At 41.2% G+C, this 25,014-nt stretch overlaps 1 protein-coding gene across 4 annotated transcripts in view; it reads left to right on the top strand.

The window, feature by feature from the left end:
• Positions 1–25,014, top strand: part of LOC129104279 (plakophilin-4-like) — a 72,631-nt gene that overhangs the window by 20,047 nt on the left and 27,570 nt on the right. For 3 of the 4 annotated variants that reach the window (XM_054614877.1, XM_054614875.1, XM_054614878.1), the window contains 5 exons: positions 11,418–11,530; positions 17,191–17,225; positions 22,009–22,140; positions 22,597–22,790; positions 23,293–23,875. In XM_054614877.1, coding sequence (XP_054470852.1) covers positions 11,418–11,530; positions 17,191–17,225; positions 22,009–22,140; positions 22,597–22,790; positions 23,293–23,875 — 1,057 coding nt within the window. The remainder of the gene's footprint in view (positions 1–11,417; positions 11,531–17,190; positions 17,226–22,008; positions 22,141–22,596; positions 22,791–23,292; positions 23,876–25,014) is intronic. The other variant, XM_054614876.1, reaches the window with a different exon arrangement.

The raw sequence follows: 25,014 nt of genomic DNA, 5'->3' as shown, positions 1-25,014 counted from the left end.
TTATGTTTGTGTTGCTGAGGGGAAAGAAAGAGTGGGAGGGATGGCAATGGCAGTTGATAAGATAAGATAAGATAAGATAATCCTTTATTAGTCCCGCAGCGGGGAAATTTGCAACATGCAAATTTGATGACAAGAGAGTAAACCTTGCTGTGTGTAGTTGGCGTATTAAGGGTTATTAGTGGAAGCCTAGAAATGTCAAGGCTTTTTGCAGCAATGCTGCACATTTAAGTCCATAAAGGACTCGACATATGAAGCAGTATCCCTCAGCAAGCTTCTGTGCTAATGTCAGAGATAAACAGTTTTTACCTTGATAAAAAAAACGCATGGTTAATGTCCACGATTAACAGCACTGACAGGTGTCATCCAGAGTGATGAAGGAAGTTTTGTTTTTGTTGGCGACATTCATCATCAACCCGCCCTACTCGGCTTCTGATTGGCTAGTAATCATCGCTAAATTTGTTAAGCCTATTGCTGATGAACAAGATTGGTGGAAGGGTGGTAGATAAGTGATTTTTTTTTTTGCCATACATATTGCCTATATGGATTGAATAAAATTGCAGAACCATTTGGTTTAAGTTTTGATGTGGTGTCATAATTACACTTAATCTTAACTTTAATGTCGGTATGGCACACCGATCAACAAGAACATTTAAAAAAAGCACTTCATTGCCGACCCCTTGTTTACAGCAATAAGAGCCTTAGACATGTGCAAAGGAGGTAGTTTATTTAGCGGTCTATTTTTTTGCGTTGTGGAGAGATTTATCCTCAAACGCTAGTCTGGTGTCAAATTAGTCCTTGCACTCTTATGCGCTGGTAAGCAGATCATTTCCAGAGTCAGGATTGTGGTTTCTTGCCCCTGGAAACGCTGTGTTTTGGTGTGCTCCTCTTCCTCCCCTTTTATGGGGCTTTGCCCTCAGAGTAGTTATTAGCTGTGCCTGCACATGCCTATATGTACCACACTCCTGGCCAAAAAATGTGGCCTCTTAGGCGTGCCGCACTATGGTGTTTCAACACAGCTCCTTCATGAAAACACCACAGTGGAATTTTCCCACTTTGTTGGGGTCGATTACACGTGAAAAAATCTGTCCGCCTCCAGCTTCTCCCTGGCAAACCGGAGCTACACTCTGTGACCCCGTTTTCATCCGAATCAGGCACAGCCAGACTCAAGCCTATGAGCTGACCTTGCTTTGAGTGCTTCAACTCCAGCACCCTCTTCGAAGCTTGATGAGCTGGCTGAAATATTACCCTCTTGTGATACCAGCGCAAGTCTCCCTCACGTTTCAATGAAGCCAAAGTCATCTTTGTCTAAGTGACCCAGCTAAAGGAGTTAATAGTCGGGTCGGGGCCAAGCTTCAAGGCAGTGTTTTTTGCCATGTATGCAGTTCCGTGCCATAAGCACAGCAGAAAGGCTGAATTCTCTCTGCGGGGGCGATAGTGTCTATTCCACCTCCATAGCAGAAATGAGGACCCTAATTACAATCGACTAGTGATTTTCTCCACTCCTCCGGGTCTTATCTGCCTTCCTCTCCCTAGCGCTGCCTTTGTGACACAGGCAAGGAGAAATCTAGAGACATAAGCATTCTGGCCTCGATTATAGTCATAAAAAATCGGAGCCTGGCTCCGAGCAATTACCCCACGGGGGAGCAGAACAAGCGTGAGAGAAAAAAGGGTGACACCGATTGGGGGGGGCGATGCAGGTGGAGGAGCGTGCTCAGATATACGGAGGAGAGACAAAACGCTCCGATGCAGAGGGAGGGCGCGGACGGTGGCGAGCGAACGGAAAAGGACAAAAGAGAGCGTGAGTATGATGGAGGGAGGCAGAGTCAGAGGGGCTGTCACCTGTGAGTGGTGCTCTAAGGCACTGTGGCAGGAGGCTGTCAATGCAGAGGGAAACCGAAAAGAATGAAGAGGGGAAGAGGGGATAAATGTGACATGGCGTCAACGGAGTGGCGTGTGTGCATCTGGCCCCGGCACAGTGCTGTCGTTTTTGAACCCAGCCCTGGGAGATCTCGCCCCCCCCAAACTAGGCTGTTAATACTCATCACCGTCACTGTCATCATCATCATCATTACCACTGTAATCATGCCACAGTCAATAGTGCACACAGAGGAGCCGGTCACTGAGGAGCAGGAGTTGTGCTCAGGAAGGTGGAAGCACTGTGGAAAAGCTGCTGGGCTGTCCTTGGAATGGCATGCGGCCACAGAGGAAGTTTTAGGAACCTTCACCGGGTGAATCACCAATGAGGGTTATGGCTCCGTTTCGTCCTCTGCCCAAACATCCCTCAGATGAGTTTCTCTAAATGACTGATCGTGAGGTAATCACACAAGTCACTGCGGTCTTTGTTCACTACAGCAACCTCCAGATTGACAGTCCCTAGATTGCTTACTCTCTTCATTTTGGCCCAGAGCAAATGTTCTTTTGTGTCTTGTGACTCGACTCTGTTGATCTCTCGGTGGAATTGTTCGTTCACAGGTCTACATGAATTGATTCGGCTGTGTGATTGCGCTGCTGCAGCCTTTTGGGGTTTTTTGTTCCAGTGGAGGAGATACAGATTGGCTTTTTTTTTTGTGTGTGCGAGTTACTCTTATTTACTGTCTGCCACTATGCCTTGGCATTATCATATAACAGTGTGACATAAGGGCTTTGGTTGAGGTTCAACAGCTTGGAGCTGCACAAAACAACAGCTGTAAGTCCTGTTTTTTTTTAATTCAGTCTTTTACACTTTTAATAACAGCACCAATGATAAGATGATGCTGTTACATTAGAAGCACATGGTTTAGAAGCCTGTGTGTGAAAGACATGACCCAACACAATAATCAGGTGCCCACATGCACTTGAAGCAGGTTAATTATATAAGTCAAGGTTTTGTAAAGGAGAAATTGTTTCCACTGATTCACAGAACAAATTGAATTTATTTTAAATGATGCAACATATTGCCAATTGGTTCGACTAGCAATGCTGCATAAATTGTCTTTTAGAGTGTAATTATGTCTGGCTTTGAATGCAAATGAGGCAGAAATGTAAAGGCATTTACCATAAAGATGTAAGTGTGAGGGGGGAGAAAACCCACCAGCTCTTGCATTTAGCCCTCTTTCCAACGTGATCCTTTTTCCCCAAACCACCTGTAACAGTCACACCTCGCTTACAAGATTTACTTTTGTTCAATATAGGACTTTTGGATTTGCTTATCATTTTTATTGGGGTGAAATTCTTCCTATATGTTACCTCCACAACTTGCTTCTTTCTTTTCTTGTTGTGTTTCTGCTTCTTTGTTTTATTCTTTAAACAAATAAATCTAAAAATGGGAAAAATCCACAAATTTTAAGATTATTGTTGGATCTGTTGAGCACTGACACGATGTTTCTTTTGCTCTCGCCCTCGCACAGTCTCTCATCTATGTCTTTGTTATTGACGGTCTTTCTTTCGTTGTCAATCTCAGCGTGGCAAGTGCCGGCTGCTTAACTTGCTAATGCTGATGACAGCTCCTTTCATTTAGCATTCAATGCACCAATGACAGTTTCTATAATGGCATTTTAACTATCAAGCCAAATTGTGATTTCCTTTTCATGCTCAAATATATGAAAAACGATGTTCTCAGGTTCCCACTCCTCCGTGTCAGCATCATGTTTTATTTTAAATGCCACCAACATGAAATCGTTTTTCGAGTAATGAGGTCTGGTGAACAATGTTGTAGTCAGTGTTTGCAACAACTTGTCTTTCACTGAGTAATCTGAGTACTCCAGGTCACATTCCAATTGTCCTGTTTTTTTGGTGCAATGCTTTAAGCGCAATGTTTGAGTCGGAGATCATCCTTAAAATGTTTTTTTTTGCATACCACTTGAAACCACTTTATCTTAGATTTTAAGCTTGTTTTCTATCTGTACATGTGATTTAGTTTTTAGTTTTTGTAAATATTAATATTGACAAAGGAATTTCCACCAATGATCAATGTAATAAACTATATTTTGTTGAACACAGAATCATAAGCAGTTAAAGTGTAGTGGTACAACATTATTGGACATGGGAAGCCAGCAGTAAATCAATTTTCTAACAGTATTTATCCTGCTTTCACCTTAAATTCCATGTCTGTAAACAACTGCAGTATGCAAATTTTCTTTCGATAGAAGAATTAAAAAAATAATTTTAGCTGCTGATCTGCAAATTTCCTGCTATAAATGCTTGTAATGCAGCATTAGAAATCCTGGCATAAATTATACTCTATTGTAAACTTGCTTTTCCATTATCTGAGAGTGAATGATGTTTTCAGTTTTTTTTGTGGCCTCTTGTCACATTATCAGCTTATACAGTAGAACAGCTCTGGTGCAGCTGTGGGTGCTAAAGCAATTTCCTCCCTCTGATTCACCTATAGCTGCTGCACACTCTGGCCATTTTACAGTATTTTTAAATGCCTCCCTATCCAAAGTGGTTATTATAATTTTGCTATGGTGGCATGACGCTGCAGCCAGTTTCCTCAAACCGTAGTATTTTAACAAGGTGACTTTGTGGCAGTTTTTGCAAGTAATTGCGCTGCGTGGTTCCTTCAGGTCTGGTCACACAGCTTGTTCTTAGACCTGTTCTTTTCGCTCACACCTCAGGCCTGCTTTACTGTCCCCGCTGCTGCAGAAAATCCTTTAACCTCTGCTGTCGTTCTCCCACTGCGCAACAGTGTTGGGCTCTCGTTGGAACGGGTCTGCAACACTGCAGTGAGGATGAGGAGCTGTCAGGCCTCATTGCCACTTAATGAACAAACATATTTCTGGGAGATTCTCATCTTTGAGTAAAAGCCATCCGAACTAGTTACGCAGAATGGATCTGAACATCACAAATTAACATGCAGCCGTATCTCTCCAGGCCAAATTCACAGCAATACCAAAACACACTTTGCCACAGATTCACAAGGGCGGCGCTCAGGCTAACGGGAACTATTAAGGATAAGATCTCAAGACTTAATTAATAGTGGGATTTGGGCTCTCACTACCAAGGATTAGGCAGCAATTCCTCTGATGTATTGCTCACAATTATTATTCTGTCACATAAAGGAAGGTGTTGAGTTACCAAGCACAATTTCACACATCACTAACGCAGCATTACATTATCCTAATTTAACATATGTGGCATGTATGACGCTGTAGGTTTCTTATTTTACATACAGGAGGTGAAATGATGCATCTGTTCAGTAACTAGCTTGTATGAATGGTGGATCTCACACGTACATGTATTCCTGTCCAGACATGACAGTCAGAGAGATGGCATCACCAATCTAGGTCTGCGTTTTGTGAACAATAAATATAGTGTTACATCTGCTTTAGACGTACAAATTATACAGCCGTAAGCGAGTGGAGCGATTTTGGACGAGGTATGGGTGTTGACTGACTTTTCAAGTCAAAATATGTGATGCAAGAAATTTTACTCTGGAAAAATACATGCAAAGGTGTAGCAGAATGAAATCCTGTGTATCATAATATTTCATTTTGACTTAGGAGAGAAAATTCTTCCATAATCAATCTAGAAACGGAACCTGCTCAACAAAGCATTAGATATGCATTAAAATGTATTGAATAATGTATTCATGTTCCCCAGAATTGAAAGTTGTAAGCAGAAAAACATGCCAAAAACAAAGCGGGGTACAGTATATGCTGACGCATGTTACATTTACTTTGGTTGTCCAATTGAATGAATTGATGAGGAAATTACGCAACAGTTCAAAAGTGTGCTGGTTGACCAATTTTTGTGTGAACGATGTCTGAAACTTTTGTAATGCGGAGAGACTTTTCATTGCGTCACTGACAATCTGTCTTTTCTTAAAGAGCTTCGATTGATTGCTGAGTTTGTGTAAGAGTCAGAAACATCTCTTTTGGATGGTTTCTACTACCACAAAAAATCTAGGGAAGGTCCTGAATATACGGTTGTATTCTTGATCGCTAGATTATGCCAAAGTACTGTCTTTCTGTACTCAATTCAAGTATTCTGTCAGCAAGGCGATATATTACAATTTATTAGGTCTCAAACCTGGAGACAGCCCTGGCAGGAAGCATTATATTATCAGGTCGTCCGTCCCTAGAGTCCATTCTTGTAAATGTGAATTCTCATGAAATTCTTTAATTTGGCACAAATGTCTATTTGGACTCCAGGTTGAACTGATTAGAATTTGGCGGTAAAAGCTCACGAAAGCACATTTTTGGCCATAACTCAAAATGCATATGCTAATTATGTCAATTTCACACAAATATCTAACAGGAGAAAGATATGTGACTACATTTATGTTTAAACACAGCGCATATACTGTAAATATGTTAATTATTGATTAAAAACCAATACACGACGGTGTAGATGGGCTGTATGTGTATGGTATGTTAATATAGCTGCATGACATTTAGGGGTTATGTGTGCGTAAGCTCCCTCGCTTATCTATGCTGCACCAGCGTTCATGTGCTGAACCAGCAGCGGGCAGAAGCCACTTCAGGCATTTCAGATGGGTCCTGTACTGTCAGCATCCATAAAGATGACAAGGGAGCCTGTATATTGGTAGCTGGGCCCGCTTCCATGTGTCATCTGTTTCGTTAGGGCCCGTCTGAGGACACAAGGGGACAGGATCTGATTCAGCTCTGGGACTAAAGGCAGACCAGGCCCAACAGGCTCATTGTTATGTCAAATAAAGGCGTTTGTAGCCTTGTTGGTACAGAAAAGCTGTCAGCCCATTGTTTATGTCCTACCAACCAAGGCTGCACCCATACTCGTTAAATAAGCATAGGTCTCGCTTAACGACCATGCTACTGTGCTCAGTCTGACTTAGTGGACTGTTATGGTGAATAGATATGTCCTATTCTTTGTCGGGGCCAAGCCTGGAATGAATTACACTGAGTAGAGAGTATTCCTTCTCCATGGCTAATATGAGCCCCACTAAGAAGTTTGATCCTTGTCCCTGTTTCATCAGACCAGGGTCCACTTTGGCACATAGCTTTGTGCTATCACATGATCCATTATAGATATATCCTTATTCATAATAGTCTCAATGAGTCGTTGGCAATAAGGAAAGTCTATTGAAATGTTTGTGAGAGATTACGAGCTTTAGAACCTTTCTTTTTGCTAAGGAAAGCCTGAGGATGTGACCGTTAAGAGGCATGACAGTAATCCGTGATGCCATCTGAGAGGCCAGTAAACTCCGCATGACGAAAAGGCTGCATTGTTGTTTCATGGTTAAGAGTAAGCCTCCTTACCTTTGCCATATTCCAGCTTCTGAAAAGTCAGCCATCCTTACCGATGGAAATTTTGCTCCAATAAAAAAAAGAAAAGCAACTCAATGAAAACAACTAAATAAATCTGCATTAAAGTATATTACAAAAAAAAGAATTACGACACAGTGATTCTAAAACTATTAACGGCTGCAACCAATTTGTGAAGCGATAGGAAAGGCCTGCAGGACAGAGCTCCATGCAGGAAGCTTTGGACTTCCTCCATGCCTCTCCAGAGTCAGAAAACAGCGGGTTGGGCCGGGCATACAGGCAAGATGCCCGCCCGCTGTAGCCCTGGAGGAGCTTTGAATATCACTAGTGACAGAGACTTATACTGCCTTATGGCTGCAACAGATGTCTCTCTCCGCTGTGCTTGATCAATATCACAGACCATCTAATCGGCCTGATTGAAGGCTAGCCAATTGTTGTGTGAAGGTATAAAGAAAGGCAGAGCTGTTTATTTCTCTTCTGTTGCATTAGATGAAGTTGCCGGACTTGAGAAGCCGACACGCTGCTAAACAAAACAATTGGATTATGAGCTTAAAAGAAATGGTGGGCCAAGAATAGTGACATTTGCAGGAGCAGGAAATCGCCGTCTTCATTTAGATAGTGTTAATTATCTTTTTTTTCCCCATAAGCATGTGCTACAGATTCATACATGACTCGCATACAGTAATTATAAGCTTTGTACATGGAGGATTAATTTGATCTTTTAGTTGTATATATGAGTGTTTGTGTGATGCTGAGTGAAAATCCATATTTATACCGCATTTGTTCCATTTACAGTCGTCTACAATGGCCCAGTGCTCCCAGACTGACATATCTAGTGGGGATGAACTGTATTCAAATATTTGAATGTTCAAATGTTCTCTCTCTCCTTCCTGTTGTCTGTGGGTGTCCATATGGATTAGACCCCTCTCTTGTCACTTCCACCTTATGTTCTCTCTCTTGCACATTGGTGGCAGAATCACATACTGGAGGAATTCCAGATTTGTATCAAGTAGACTGTGTTGAATCATCTCTCTCTCTCTCTGGAGCTCGGCAAGAACAGTCCATATTGTTTATGAACTTTAGGCTCTGTGTGTATTTCTATGAGGAGTGTGTGCACAACCAAGAGTTCCGATCTCAAGACATATCTGGCAAATTTCTTAAAATGAATGTGTTAAAAGTTGCCCATGAATTGAGTAAGTCCCTCTCCACCTTGACATTCTGCACATATTTAGAAATACATTTCTGTATTTTGATCACTGAGCCACATCTGTAGTGAGTAAGAATGGGAACAGGACTGATAAACCCTCAGAAGGGTTTAAGTGGCACAAAGAGGATTTATGGCTCATTTCTTCTTCTAAGTAAATCTGTGTTGTGGCCACTCTATCTCTGTCCTCCTCCTGGAGCTGTGATCTGCACTCTGCTAGCTTGTGGGTGTGTTTCATGTATCAGGAGTAAGCAGGCGTTGGGATGATCCTTGATATTTCCTCGGGAATCTGACCTGTGCTGGCCGATTTAAATGATTGGGATAATGATCGGAAAGTTAAAATGTAACTTGCTCAATCATTTTTTGATAAACAGAGGAATTACGCTGCTTTCTAGAGTGTTTCTCCAATAGCAAGTGACTGCTTGAAGGCCAATTATATTTGAGGAATTCGGTTATACGTAGCCAAATATCAAGCAGTAAGTGAATTTTCAACCAAGATTATTACATTGACAGAAATGGCTGAAATTAGTTTTTGTAGGTAACTAAAAAAAAAAATATATATATATATATATTTATATTTATATATTTATATATATATATTTGAGTTTCCTACAATTTTTTCTTAGTAAAAGCTAATGCAAACCTAACTTTTCCTGCTGCTGCTCCACATTACAAGCTTTCCACCAGGAACCCCTGCCAAGCTTTTAATGAGAGGCAGCTACATAAAACGCATTTTATTTGTCATGAAGATTAGCGCTGCTTTGTTAGCAGCACTATTTGTTCCGAAAAAATTGGTTTACGCATCAAGATTTGGACATATTCTGCGTCGTAAAGTCAGTGAGCTGAGTTTGATTATTGCAAAAGGTGAATGTTACCAGAGGATACAGCCACGGACATTGACTGTGAGCTGCAGGCTTTTACTGTGCAAACCAACACACCTCCACCACGACAGAAGGTAAACAATCAATTGTTCCATACCAGGCTGTACTTTTACTCTATGTAATAATACGTTGGATGCTCATTTCACAATCCAGCATCCTCACCATCCAGCATTTTTTTTTTTTTTTTTTATATGAATAAAGTTCTATCTTATCTTATCTTATTGCAAACCCGCTGCGGGACTAATAAAGGATTATCTTATCTTATCTTATTTTCCTGCAGCACAAGATATAATCATTGTTGCTCATAGCACTGCACGGGTATGTCAGCGAGCTGGAAAAAAATGCCATTAAGAAAATAAGACTTAACAGCTTTCCCTCCCGCATGCTCCCTCTCACTGCAGTTAAGCTTCATATATCTGCAACTGAGGTAGAGGAGAGGAGAGCAGTGGAGGGTGAACAGCAGCAGCAGCATGGGGGAGGGGTGAGTGGAGCATGTCTACAATGTAAAGGGAAATTTCAGTGTACCCTCAGGGAACATTCAACTGTAGGTGTGGAAAGGAGGCTGGTCTTAGAGTCGTAGAGTGGCCAAACTTCCTCAGAGGTCACAAGAGAAGCTGAGAGTGGGTCTGTGTGTGTGTCTGTGTGTGAATGCAGCTGACTGTAAACTTAATTGACCATGGTAATGGACATTACATGGGTCTGCTAAGGATAGCAGGCAGGGCGAGGATCCTGCCATGTGGAGATTGGGTGAGTGAGGCCTTTTTTGCAGGAAAAACACGAGTGTCTGTGCTGGTATGAATTTTCTCTTTATGCTGCCGTGGGTAGTGGTATAGGTGGATATAAAAGGTATTTCTACAGCCCCTTTCACACTGGTCAAAAGACAGCTAACATCTGGCTTTCGTCTTTAGTGAGAAAGGTAACAATTGGCATTTATTCCTAGGACAAATTACTCTGCAGTAGTCACAGGTATTTGTCACTATGTGAGGCACGTTGTAAATAACATCAACAGGTATTTGAAAATGTTTTATTATTTATTAAGGTACAAAAAGATATAATTACTATGCTCTCCTCAAAGCCACCGGACTCTATTCAGACAAGAAACAAAACATCTTTTAGTCTTTCCACTGTTCCAACAATCACAAACTCTGGTTGTGAGAATTTGATAGAGAGACTGAATAAACAACAGAAATAAAAACAGAAGTTCGCAGTAACATTTACACTGCTACTGGTGCATCCATGATGTTGAACGTGTCACACAAGAAAAAAACAGGAAGAGTTACCCGTCTACTGCCCATGGCAAATGATTCCATCGCCTGTTATTAGCGTGTTTTTCCGTGTTAAATAAATCTGTATATACGGTCTAATTTTAGTGGAAAAGGGTGGAAGGTATGTAAATTAGTATGTGTGTGTGTGTGGGGTGTGTGTGTGTGTGTGTGTGTGCAATCATTTTTATGTGTACAAAAGCCCCTGTGTGTATCTTATGAGTGTCATGATGCAGTGCTCAGAGCTAGAGAGCTTTGCAAGTAATGGCCTCGCTCAGGCTAGATAATTAGTCAAATGCTGATTTCTACTCGACTCCCATAGGAACAGTGCCACCAAGGCTAAATATCACCCACTGAAGTGGTGCTTATCTCTCTGTGTGGGCTGGAGAAATGGCTGTACCATAAAGTGTGTGTGTGTGTGTGTGTGTGTGTGTGTGTGTGTGTGTGTGTGTGTGTGTGTGTGTGTGTGTGTGTGTGTGTGTGTGTGTGTGTGTGTGTGTGTGTGTGTGTGTGTGTGTGTGTGTGTGTGTGTGTGTGTGTGAATGTACATGGTCTTTTTTTTTTTTTTTTTTTTTAACCTACTTGTGAGCTAACATTTATATTTGGATTTAGCTTGTTTACAGTGCCTTAAGCTTCTATTTTGTATCATCATTAACCTACATGCCGTGATGAAGAACAACACTGTAGGAGCTAGCTGTCAAACTGTCATCCTGTCTCCCTAGTATTGACTTCACATTTGTCATTTCGAAGTACGTAAAGCTCTCTCTGATGAGAATGTCCCTTGTCTTTTGGTGTGCGTGCGTGCGTGCGTGTGTGTGTGTGTGTGTGTGTGTGTGTTTATACATAGGAGCTCCAGTTTGAGCGGCTAACCAGGGAGCTGGAAGTGGAAAGGCAGATTGTGGCCAATCAGCTGGAAAGATGCAGACTCGGGGCCGAGTCGCCAGGCGCTGGTAGCAGCAGGTAATGAGAAGATGCACACACACACACACACACACACACACACACACACACACACACACACACACACACACACACACACACACACACACACACACACACATAGATAGAGAGCCACAATCCAACACATGGCGTTTTCATCCTTCACAGCGGTGACCATATTCCGTAGTGTAACCTTATGGCATAGTGATGGAGCATCCCAGTTTTTCTCAAATATGATTGGACTGTGAATCTGAAAATGTCCCCCTCCTGTCCTTTTATTTAGAAATGGACAGAATTGCTCCAGTGTTATCTTGGCTTATCAGAAATAACGGTTGTCGCTGTTACTAATTTGAATCTGCAGGCTTTTGTCCTGGCTAATTTACTCATATCACTTTTATGTTAAGATGAAATGAAAATGTAAACAAACAGTCTTTGTAGGGGAAATATTAAGCCTATGTTTATCAGTGACAGAATGTGTTTGTGAGTGTGCATGATAGTGGAGCGCTGTTTGCTCAGTGAAGCGCTGCTATCAGCATTAAAGGAGTGGGGAGCTTCTGAGTTTGTACCGGGAACTCACTCCCATTTCATCAGCTAACAGACTAGCAGGCTTCATCGTCACACCTCAGTGACCACACATTCTGTCCTGTGTGCTGTGGCTCAGACATGTCAGGTTCATTGGTACAGCTCAATACCACATACAATATCCCAATGGGCTTCACAGAACTCCTGTGTACAGGGGTTGGCACCAGTGTTATGCCGTTACATGGGCTTGAATGTTTACCTCAATTTCATTTGACAAAGATACAGAAGATGAGGTGATACAGTGATATGCAGGACTGCAAGGCTTTGGCCAATAACATCTGTATGATTAAATACTGGTAGTTGTCCAAAAAGAACAATACTGCAGAATATAACATCAAGGTTGAATATTTAGATAGACATAATCTGTAAAAACATGTATGTCTGCATTTCTTCGTAAAAGTCATAGCAACATGGTTTGAAATGCGTGATGCGTGACATTCATTCAGGCATCACTGATTTCAGTTGCACTTAATTAAACAAGTACTATGTGGGACTGTCTTTTAGGGCTAGTTAAAATGTAATTCCTAAAAGTGGCAAGGGAAATTACAATCGAGGTTAATAGACTGTGACATTTAAGAAATTGCTTAATGGTCAGATTTTTCGGGGACTATCAAAATGATGGTCTTTTCTCTTGCTTCTGCCTTTTTGCTTCCATTAAGGCCACAGGCTTTGATAGCACAGCATAGTGCTCTATTATGTGGATATTTTACTAATGAAACCTATACACTGGTCACATTCTTCATTAGAAAATGATGTATGATTGCATATAACGATATAATGGTCAGACCTTTAATTAAACATAGTCTCTGAAGCCATATTTTAATATAGTCATCAACACAAGTGCTTACAGCATGTTTGTACGTCCCTTACTACTGAGGGTCTCCATATTCAACTGAGACTTCGATGTAAGCATTGTTTTTTTAATTGTTTTTTACCATGGTGATAAATAGTGTTTTTTCCCCCCAATATCGCATCCTACTGGATTGTTATTAATATCGAGTATTCTTTCATATGAGGGGAATGTACTGTAAAAAAAGCGCTGATTGCTTCAGTGACATACTGAAGGCTTGATGATTACACAGTTCCTCCCATCAGTTCCATCATTTCTCCCTTGTTCCCTGCTGTATTAATAATGTATTTACTGTCTTTTTTAAAAGTGCATTACTGTCCAAAGTCTTTATGTAGAAAACTGAATATTAATATCATTAACTAAGACTAGCAGAGTTGAAGATAAACCCTTTGGTACCATCCCAGGCCCACATGGAATAGTGTTATTTGCATATTTTTCACAAATGGTCACCATTGGCCAGGTTTGAGCCGTACTCGATCTTAAAAGGACCAGCATACAACTGTGATATATCTGGATACATGACACTTGGTATAAACAGGTGCTGTAATGGCTCTCTGTGATCTCTTCTGGCTTTGGGATGAAAACCCCTTTGTGCTTGCACGATACATTCTTGTACTCCAGCCTGCATAACTACATAAACACCCACCTACTACCAGCAGATTGCAGCACTCAGGGCTAAGAGTGTCAATTTCCCCTTTCTTCCTTTTTAGAGAGGTGCAGGTATGGAGCCGCTTCAAGTGCTGCCAAAAAGGTCTAGATGACAGATCTCTGACAATATACACAGCCAGGCATTTCACTTTCATGTCCTCTTTAAAGAGTTCTGTGTTTTAGAACCCAAATTTAGTGTGTCCAACCACGCCCATGATCATATTTGGAGACACATTTGCTTTCCTGTGGTTGTCACTCACTAGCTCTTGACATTTAACAAACTGAGTGGCAGCACAAGATACATTTTAGAATAAAACCCAGAGGACTATGCAATCTTTCTTTAGTCCTATATATAATGACTGCCTCTAATATGAAAGGGTTCTTTTTGTGTGCCAGTCACAATGAAAATCAGCAGCCAAATTTGTTTTGTGAAGCATTTACATTACATTACATTAGTCATTTAGCAGACGCTTTTATCCAAAGCGACTTACAGGAAGTGTATTCAACATAGGTATTCAAGAGAACTACTAGTCACCAGAAGTCATAAGTGCATCTCCTTTCTTAAACAAGCATCTTACAGCATAAACCAGAGCAAAAGTATAGTGCAGAAGCAAATTACTACGAAAACAATAATTGCAACAGACTAATACAAATACAATAAGTGCTACAAACTACTACGAATAGGATAAGTGCATTTACCTCATTGTCAGTGGTCCAGCATGTTAACATTTAGTCGTCCAAAAGAAAATTACAATAATTTTTGCATTAGTTGGACCAAACAAGCCAAATACCATTAAATATAGAACATGGATTTGAACTCTAGTGAGAAGGTAATTGTCTGATAATTATAATAATAATAGTCATTGGCTTGTTGTGACTAACAGATTTTATGATCATTAGCTGTGTTTCACATTTTTATACACGTTTTTAGGTATTGCATTAGAAAAGCTGTATGGAAACGGCAAAATTCGATAAAAAGAAGATTTTTAGATTGTTTTTCTCCTCATGTGATGTTTGCTTGTGGTTACATACTGCAGCAACAATGAATCCCTTTCCATGTCGGCATTAATGTTGCGTGCGTGTAAATGACAAAGAACTGCATGTGATAATTGCAGTTGCTGATTTCATTCCTGGTTTAGTTCCTGGGACTGTTCAGTTGAAAAAAAGCTATGGTTACCATCAAAGTGATTTCAGTCTGCAGTTGTTTTGCAACATTTTGTTTGACAAGGCTGATTGCGGCTTGTTGATGAGCAGACTCTTTTTTTTTTTTCCACTGTGCACTTGTGTTCAAGGGATCCCGATTGATGTAGTGCCTCGTGTATTTGTTTTAGCAAAAAAATCATTACTGCGTCTTTGTCAGCTACATTTAGGATATAACCCTATAAAGTAAGAAGTGGTAAAGTACTTTCCTTTCACCTTGTTTCACTGTTGCAACAGAGATACAAGTACTTTTGTTGTTTGGGCCTTTAGCATGCAAAGGTAACGAGACCTTTCAGAAACAGTGGTACGGTTTGAATCAAGTTTAAATAATCAGGGCTCTTCAGTGGAAATCTAGCTTTGTTATCCAGTTTTTTAATAATATTATTTTTTATAAAGATACAAGTTTCCCATTTCTATGATGTTTCAGAAATCAGGTGACTGACGAAAGATGTAATCTCATTTAAAACGCGGACACTTTCCCCCCTGGGGGGGCATGTATCCATCCACCACCCCCTAGGGACTCTTTAAAAAAAAAACATGCAACATCATTTTCACACCTTTTAAAGGTAAAGACAGACAGAGAAGGACAAATAAAAGGGCTGTCACTGGACATTTGTGTGTGAATGGGGATTAGCTTTAACCATTGAGTTCACACTGCTTGGCTCAATAGCTCAGTGGGACAGTGGCAGAGGTGATGGTGCACTTAAGGGTTGTTATGGGAGTCATTACATTTTCATGACACCTCCAGAGTTGACCGCTCCCTTCATTTCTACAAGCACACAGGGTGTGCTCATCAAACCTGACCTCTGGCAAAACTCCTAAAAGATGCAACCTCCTCCCGGCCAAAGGGGTTGATGGGAAATAAAGGGTCCTGTCGGGTTTAGGCCCGCTGTTTATCGGCAGTTTTACAATCTCTTTACGCTGCCTTCTTCCAGCCAGCCGGTCGGCATGCAGCACGCATGGTGCATCATCATTATGGTCACCATTCTTTTACTTCATCTGCCATGCTTCAGTGGAGCACAGCTCCACCAACTTCTTCTTTTTAATTGCCTACGTGCTCATTAAAATTCTGAGAGTCGTGCTTCTTAAAGCTCACAGAGTGTCACCTAAGATGGAAAAACAGCAGCAGTCGCAACATCAGCTAAAGACCGGGAAATAAGATAGTCTTGTTATGCACAATCCATGGGCCAAACATTGCGATGATATCAGCGGATGGAATCATCTATTAATCCAAATATTCACTGTAGGTTTCTAGGTAGGTTTCTGTTAACCCCTTGTGTCAACTATAAATTAAACAATGCAGTTGCAAAAGCTGGCCTGTTTTATTTATCATGGAAAAATGGCAGAAACTATTCCCCTCACAGCCTGCTCCCTTATTTGGTTGTATGGGAAACTTGTGCCCCCCCCCCCCCCAGTACTAGTGGGTTCAGGTCTAGGGGATGTTTCTTCACAAAAAAATCTCACGTTTCCCAATGAATTGAACGGAGTTTGTCCATAGTCTACTGGGAACTTGGTCTGATGCTTTCCTGCTCTTATCGTGCCATTAAGAATGATCCCTCAACTATTGACCGAGGCCGATTCATCAACGATCCCCCCCCCCCCACACACACACACACACACACACACACACACACACGTCACACAGACACACTCCGTCACTAGATCCTATCTGTATTTGCTGCTTGGTATTGGTAGTTGTGGCTGAGAAGTTACAGACTGTGATCGCCCTCTGGCTCGACCATTTTTCTGCCACATTATTCTCTGGAGACTGAGTATCTCTGGATTTCTCTCTGTGGAGGAATATATACGGCATGCATGTCAGGGTCACTTTAGGATGTCAGGATACTGTGAGCTTATACACTCAGTGTGTGTGTGTGTGTGTGTGTGTGTGTGTGTGTGTGTGTGTGTGAATATACTGTATGATTACTTATGATTTTTTTCTAGTAGCTTGCCTCACATCTCTGTGCTCAGTTCCAGCTCCCATCAGGATGCATTCAATCCTCTGGCCTTTTGTACTTTTTGGCTTATTAAAGTGTGAGATGGAAAAACTGCTTCCAGTCCCACAGTTATAGAATTTCTCTTCCTGCTGATGGGTCCTCAAACAAAACACTAGCTGTCCACAAAGGCACCTTTAGGTTTTGATAAACAAAGATGACAGGAATGGACCTTACATCTGAGTTGGAAACATGCTCTTAGGCAGTGTATCTCTGAATCTCCTAGCTGTTTATCTCAAACAGCGATTACCATCTGTGAACCTGTTGTGAAAGGCCCAAGGAAAAAGTACATGAGGCTGAAAGGTGTCTCTTCCAGATGATTTCACACATGTCTTTCAGCATGGTGTATCTGGTTTGTAGTGCATGTATTCACTTCTCCCTCTCCCTCCCTGTTTTCTCCCATGCAGCTCGTCTGAGAAGTCCCTGCCTTGGAGAAATGCAGGTATGTCAACTCAAACACTAATGAATGTCCCTCTTCCTAACAAAAATCTGTTTTTGCTGTCCATTTTAACCAAGTGTGCATGCGTTCAGTTCATATAGACTGTTAAAACAAACAATTAAGGAGCAACAAATCAGTGCTCACTCAAGTTTTACTGTACCGGAGTGGACCTAAACTGCCACCTACCATCTAGGGGACACTTGTTGCTGTGGATATTAAGATCAGTATCAGTATCAGTGTATTTATGAGCAAAATAAATATTATTTCCGACCGCATATGTGCAATAATGTGTATGTGCATGAGCATTTGTTGTTTTTAACGTTTTACTCTTTTATTATACCTTTACTGTTTGATTATTTATTGCACTTGTTTTGTTTTTAGTTTTCAAATTTCCCTGCTGTGGGACGAATAAAGGATTATCTTATTTTATCTTATACTCGCTGCTTTGGATTTCCTTCAATACCAAAATAAATAGACTTAATTAGGTGTCCTCTCTACAGGTTTGGAACAACCTTCGATAATTCCTGTTCCTGTTTGACCCTGACTAAACCAGACAGTAATCAATAAGCACTATTAGACATATTTACCCCTCTGCTTGGCTTGTTTCTTGGTTTGGTTTATGAGGTCTACACTAAACGATAGTGGATAAGACAGTTCTGCTCAGTATCCCATGGATTTAGACAGTAAATAGTGACATATGTGATATAAGTAAGGCTTTACTGTTCCACTAAGTGCTTTTTAATTACTTAATATTGGCAGAAAGTGTGTGTATCTTTTTATATGGTGGTCTGTTAAATGTGTGTTTGTGTGTGTAGTGCAGTTCAAGCATGTTTTACATTTCCTCAATAATCATCGCTAACATGAGGCGTTTCAAGCAAGCTCACACTAATGGGCAGCCTAAGGCGTATTCTTATTTTAATATTTGTCTAAGCTATGTCTGCCCACTCACACACACACCACCGTCAGTGATGTGGAGCGGAAGGATCTCTCTCAGACCCCTTTGGTCTTTGTTAGTGAAGGATTTTCACCAGAGACCTGATAATGAATTGAATATACTAATGTATTTCATGGCTTATTTAATGCATAGTGGAACTGAGTGAATTTCTGCAATGGTCATTAGTCTTTTATTGTCAATCCTGTCAGAAAAGCCTAAAGGGTTATAGTTATACATATGCACTGGGAATATTAATTCTACACGGTTTTCTCATTTGCTGCCCATTTCCTATTTCCTCGCTGAATACATTTCATTAGTGTTTGAACAGCGCCCGGGACTAATCACAATCACTGTTTTGCTTCGTATTGATTTCTCATTGTAGTGTAGATGATAAATGATAGTCAGATGCGGCAATGTACTTTTTCTAATCTAAAATGAATTAAAGTGTAAATGTGTGGCATATAGTGTAATGGGCCACCTGTGTCTGTGAGGCTTATTGGCAACATGAGCCACCGTACGTCTCCACTGTCTGAGGGTTTCGGATAGAAGTGTTACTGTGGAAACAGCCTTTCAGCCGCAGGAAATGTCAATGCTGTCACACCTCATGTCCACTGAGGGTAGAAAACGCCCCAGAATGAAAGCTTTCTATCTGTTTCTGTCCCCCGTCTTATTGTCTTCAGCTTTGCATTCTCTCGATATGCTGACAGTTTAACATGTCTTTATCACACTTGTCAAACTTGAGACCTTAAAAATGGGAATGTTCTCTAAACCACTTTTAGAGACTTAGTTTCCTGCATTTTTGTGATTTTTAAATAATGAATATACCCAAATAATAAGTAAATTCAACAACATTTTTTGTTAAATAGCCTACTTCTGAGTTTTACTTTAATTCTCTGGAAATAATACAGAATAATTCACCCCTCTGGTGTGAAGTGAATAATTGATTCTCCAGTATTAAACATCAGTTTTCATTCATTCTTTTGTTTGATTAATTCATTTGTTTGCCCCTGCTTTGTATTTCTCTCTGTTAGTACTGTCCATTTCTCTCTCCAAAGCTCAGTTTCTCACCGTTGGCAATTATTTCCTCTAACCTTTTATTGTTTTCCAACCCTTTGGATGCCTAGCAGGCTCATAATTATAAGCCTTTGTTCCTTATCTATGCTTATGAATATGTTTTAACCTCAACAGGCTCAAAGTTAGCACTACAATCCAGATCTTTTTAGAGTTAACTTGACCTTGCATGGCGACTCTCCATTATGTGACCCCTCTGGTTTCTTTGTTGTATAGTGGACATTAAAACAAGTACCTAACAAAAGCCAGTCCAAGTCCAGATGTAGCTTTAGTTTATACTTAGATATATTTTTTGAAAACCCAAATAAGTTTCCAACACATTTATTAGAAGTAGTGAAATACCTGCAAAAAATCAGTGAGGGAAATGTAAATACACTTGTTTTAAGCTACAGACGAGCTGATTGTTTGTATGGGTGTCACTTGACTGTAAACTGTATTGTGTAGTTTTATCTAATACATAATTAATAGACAATAAAGAGACTAAAGACTAAAGTGAGCATTAGTAGTAGGGATAAATATTCAACTGCAAAATACATTTTAAAATCTATCCCCTGTGGAAGAACTTACAACTGTCTTCTTCAGTTTCTTAGAGAGAAAACAGCAACATTAACATTTACAACATTCAATTGTAACATAAGAGAGACCTTATTGTTAATGCCCAAAACCCCTGCCACACATGGATAATGAAAGCCAGTAATGTTTCATCTACAATGACTACAAGGTTTCTTTCTTTCTCTCTTGTTGTCTCCCTCTCTTCCTTCTCTGTTCTGGCTTTTTGGCATCTCATTCATCAAACAGGGTCAAGGCTCAGTATAAAAGCCCTGTGGTCTGAAACGACACAGTGTGTGCCAGACACAGAGTCACTGCTGGGATCGGAGGAGACAAAAGACTAGTTCAGTCATGTTATTACTTACGTTTAAGGGCATACACTTGCCTCCGGTCTTATAGAAACCTAGAATATCATTGTTTTTCTGTAAATACTTTAACAGGTCCCTTGTATAACTTAACTTACATTTGAATTACGTTCTCACTGTACGCCAGGACCTGACGCCAAAAAGCATTGGGGTCCAAAAAATATATAGAGAAAAAACACTTAATTGATTAATACTTGCTGCATCCTCTGCACTGTGTGAGCATGTATTGTTATTCTTGAGTAAAGTTTTAGTTACCTTGTTAAGGAGAGGTGCTGAAGGTGCTGCAGCAACAACCCACCCCCAGGTGGGTGAGGTATATTATGCATATCACTATAATTTTTTCCCTGTCACATTACACCCCAGCTCTCACGGTTGCTGTCAACTGCGATATATTTGTTTTAATTACTTAAAGCAGAGCAAGATTTCCAGATGGTTTCCACTAATATATATTGTGTGTGGGTGTGCTGTGGTAATTTGTCCGTAGGACTATTAACATGAAGTGGCAGGAAGGTTTGGACCAGTTTCAGACTCTCTAGCAGGAACTAAATATAGTTCAAATCCAGCTTTTAACCAACCGTTGCATCAAATGAATGTGGCTTTGTCATCATGAGTGACGACTCTATGATGTCAGTGTTTTTATACTGACGAGTTAAATAGCCTACATTTCTTAACTGTTCTGTTTTCATACAGTCATATTGGTTTTGCTGATAAAACATATGGTTCTGACAAGATGTGATTTACATGCTTGCATGGTTGGTACGACCTTGAGGGCATTAAGTATTTTGCACAAGTTGAATTACAGTATGTCCAACTCTAATGCTGTGGTTTTATTAGCCAAATAACAAATTCATTACATGCAGTAAATTAACGTTCAAAAGAATATTGTGAATCTTGCACAAGGATCATGATGTTCCCACATTGTAACTAGAGATGTGTATCTTTTAAAAACAAAAACAGAGAAAAACAAAGAGAGAGAGAGAGAGTGAGTCGGCGATCAAGAAAGCAAGACTAATCGGAAACTGAAACTTAAATTCATAAGGTTGTTATTTTAAGCAGGGTCATATATTAAATTCGAGATAGCAGCACTGTTGAAAGGGACCAATTGGCAAGGTGTTTTGCAAATAGTGAGGATGTTTGATTCAGACTGGACCTGCTGAAGTCAACGAGGAAAGGCTGGGTCAAACTTCACACAACAAGCCTTGACAAATGTGTATTCTGGCAATCTGAGTCCCAATCTGTAAATGAGACAAACATCCCTTAGATCTTCAGAGGTGGGAGTGCAAAATGCCAGGTGGTCAAACACCACACGAGGCTTACGTGTCAACAGATTTAATTCAACCGGTCAGTTTGGTGCAACGAGGGGGCTTCTTCATTGGATGCAACTCTCATTCTCACATCCGCAAATTGGGCAGGATTTAAAAAAAAAAGAAAAAACCTGGCTGCCAATGTTTGCCTCTGTTCCCCTCCACTTGCTGGCTTTTGTTGCTTGTGATTGCAGAGTAACTCATTGACACTGGTCACGCTTAACTAGATTGGGATTAAGGTGGAACATCGTGCACAGAGACATAACGGGGCTGATTCCAGTTCCTGTTTTCCACACTGGATGTCATGAAGAGGGGGGTGTAGGGGGTGTAGGGACATGTTAGTGGCACTGAAACTATTCAGATTTAATGACTCCACTGTACACAAGCGTGAAACTAATGTTGCGGAAATCATTGTTTGTTGTTGTTTCCTCTCATTTCCATCAATTGTTTACTGCTTTAATGACTATTATAATATTTTCCATCCAAAGCCAAAACTCTTAATTGCTTCAGACTTGAAGCCTTTCCCTCTTTGTCTGACTCCCTGCTCTGCTGTGTCTTCCCAGATGCCTCCGCCTCAGGGGACGCCAAGTCTCGGGTGACTGACAGCTCCCAGTCGCCCAGCTACCGCATCAGGACTGAGTCAGAGCAGGTGTCTCTGTACTCCCCCGAGCAGTCCTCCCTCCATGAAAGTGAGGGTCTGTTATTGCCTTCTCTCTATCCTGTGCAGTTTTCTTTTTTCTCTAAGTCCCATCTTTGTTTTCTTACCTCAGCATTGTCCCGCTAAATATATCTGGCAATCATTTGACTACAAATTATATAATTACTTCTCCTTGATGATTCAGAAAACCCGTTTCATCCTGCAGCGTTTTCCTTTCGATGCTTTATACTTTGAGTGTCACCTGTAACAACTGATCCCTCATAAAAGTTTATGAAAGGCTGAATGTATCATGGCACACTGGATTATAGTGGTGGCAGAACAGTTCTCCCCCCGCTGTGCTATTTGTCATTAGCAATTATGTCTAGGTAAAGGTCATATCTATTATGAAACCCTGTATGATGTGTCCGTCTCCCGTTCCTGTAACCCGTCCTTCCTCTCTCTCTCTCTCCATGCATTTAATTTCTGGCCTTCTTTTTCTGTCACGCTCTCTCAGGATCCGCGGGGAATTCGCGTAGCTCAACTCAGATGAACTCGTACTCGGACAGCGGCTACCAGGATGCCAGCAGTGGCTACGTCAGCAGCCAGAACCTGGGCAAGGCAGAGCTGAGGATGCAGCACTCCTTCCCTGGCGCCGGCACTGGTACCCTGGGGAGGAATACCAGGGCCGAGGGCCAGGCTTCAGCCCAGGTACTGGCAGCAATCAACTGACAACACATTGCTGTTGTCGAGCACAAAATGTATCTGTAGCGTATTACCTTCTGAGTAACACTAGCATATATTACATTTATTTTTTTAATTCAACAGTCACTGCTCACAATGTCCAAGGCCTCAGAAAGTTACATAACATAATTGACAATAGCTTGTATTGACAACAAAAGAGAATCACCAAAATTGCACAGAAGGTACACAGTGCACTGAGCACTGCTACATAATCATGCTTCATACAGCGCTGTACACACACACCACTGAGAAACCAAATGGCTCTGTCACACACGACGGAGGGGGGGTGGAAATAAATATGCCCAGAGTAAATACATGCAGTCTAACGAATTGGTTTATGTAAAGCTGCAGGGTTTTTTTAGCATGTCATAGTGATAGCAGACGGTACAACATATTTGTTAAATGTTTGTAAATCTCCTGAATGAAACAAAATGCATGAAGCCATATTGTTGTCTTTTCTGACCTGCAGGGTCCAGCAGTCCCAGCAGCAGTGCCTGGCCGTGCTATGCGGAGGGTGAGCTCAGTGCCTTCTCGCTCTCACTCTCCGGCCTACGCCAGCAGTATGTCCCCCTCCCGCGGCTCCCTGCGTACCTCTGTTGGCAGTGCCTACGGCTCCCCCATTGTGACTGAACCCAAACCCCTCTCCAGCATCTTCTCCACGACCTTGCCCTCTGCCAAGCGCAGCAGTAACGCCGGCGGCGGTGGCAACAGCTCGCCCTACTCCACGCAGAAGAACTCCCCGGCTGCACTGCGACGCATGGGCTCCACGAACTCGCGGTCGGGAGGCGCCAGTCGTACGACCTCGCCCTATCAGGCCTCGGCGGGGTCATCATCGGGCCGCATGGGCTCGCCTCTGACGATGGTGGAGAGCATCAACCCTCCACTGACTAAGCAGCCGACTCACTCGTCGTCTCCGGTCAGGGCTAGTATGACCGCCGTGCCCCAGCACTTCAGCTCCACTCTGCCCCGCTCCATGCTCCACAACACCGACCCCTATGGACCCCAGAGTTACGACATTTACGAGAGGATGACGCGGCCTGACAGCCTCACAGGTGCTCAAATGCATACACACACACACACACACACTCACACACACACACACACACACACACTCACACACACACACAGAAATGTACAGTGTTTCAGCTCAGCAGCCTTCTCAAACTCACTCAATCAGTAGATAATAACTATTATTTAATATTATTTAAATTTAAGCCATTCATGCAAAAAAAACATTATTGGAGTGTATATTACCGTAAAAAAGAAAACATTGATATAATTAAAAGTAACAAACCTTCAAAACGGCTATATTGAGTTTCATAGCATGTTCAACTTGCCGTCTTTGTAGGCTGTCACATAATTGCTTTCCATAAATTCTTCCGAACTCGTTGAGCAGAGGATTTGCAGTGCAGGCTGTAAATATTTGGACAGTGGTTCATTTTTTGTTGTCCTGTTGTTGGCTCTGTGCTCATCATACTGAATCTGAAAATAAACAGCGACTGTGAGGTCAGCGATTGTCCTGGTGTGATGACAAAACATAGTTCCTGCAAGAGGAGTATAATAGACTTCTAATCATACTTAGTTTTGCTGTTAACAATAGAACAGGACACTCACACAACTAACATGTGGCTAAGAAGTATTTTCTTAATTATTGTTTGTAGGAAGACTTCCAATTAGTATTCTAAAGCTTTGGAAAAACACTTTCACATTTAACATTTCAGTCAAAGCAAGATATTTTTACCACTGGGAGCCAAGAACAAGATTTTTCAGCTGCGGTTAAGTTGCCGTTTATATCGAGCAAATTTATCAAGAATATTGGTGGATGTTAAGTAAACAAGTTAGTTTTAATTTGCAGGTTAAAGAAGTGATAGGCATTTTAATGTTATACCAATGTAGTGAAATAATAGAGAAGGTAGAGGAAGACATTTCCACAACACATAATGGAGTTCTGTGGGAATCCATTATTTTGATGAGTGCATTATACGAATGCACTCACCAAGGACAAAATGAGGCGCCTGTTTAACTGTGTGTGTTTGTGTGTTTTTTTTGTTGTAATTTAATCAGAACAGTTGAGGAGATCAGGAAGATAATGATTGGAAAACCTGCCTGCCCGAACTAGCTTTTAGCACACACGCTGACTAATGTATTCTAGCTAAACACGCATCCTGTCCAAATCTGGAGCCAACAAATT

The sequence above is a fragment of the Anoplopoma fimbria genome, chromosome 16 (genome assembly GCF_027596085.1).
Source record: "Anoplopoma fimbria isolate UVic2021 breed Golden Eagle Sablefish chromosome 16, Afim_UVic_2022, whole genome shotgun sequence".
Classification (NCBI taxonomy): Eukaryota; Metazoa; Chordata; class Actinopteri; order Perciformes; family Anoplopomatidae; genus Anoplopoma; species Anoplopoma fimbria.
Note: the sequence above shows the minus strand (reverse complement) of the source record. Positions and strands in the feature narration are given on the sequence as shown.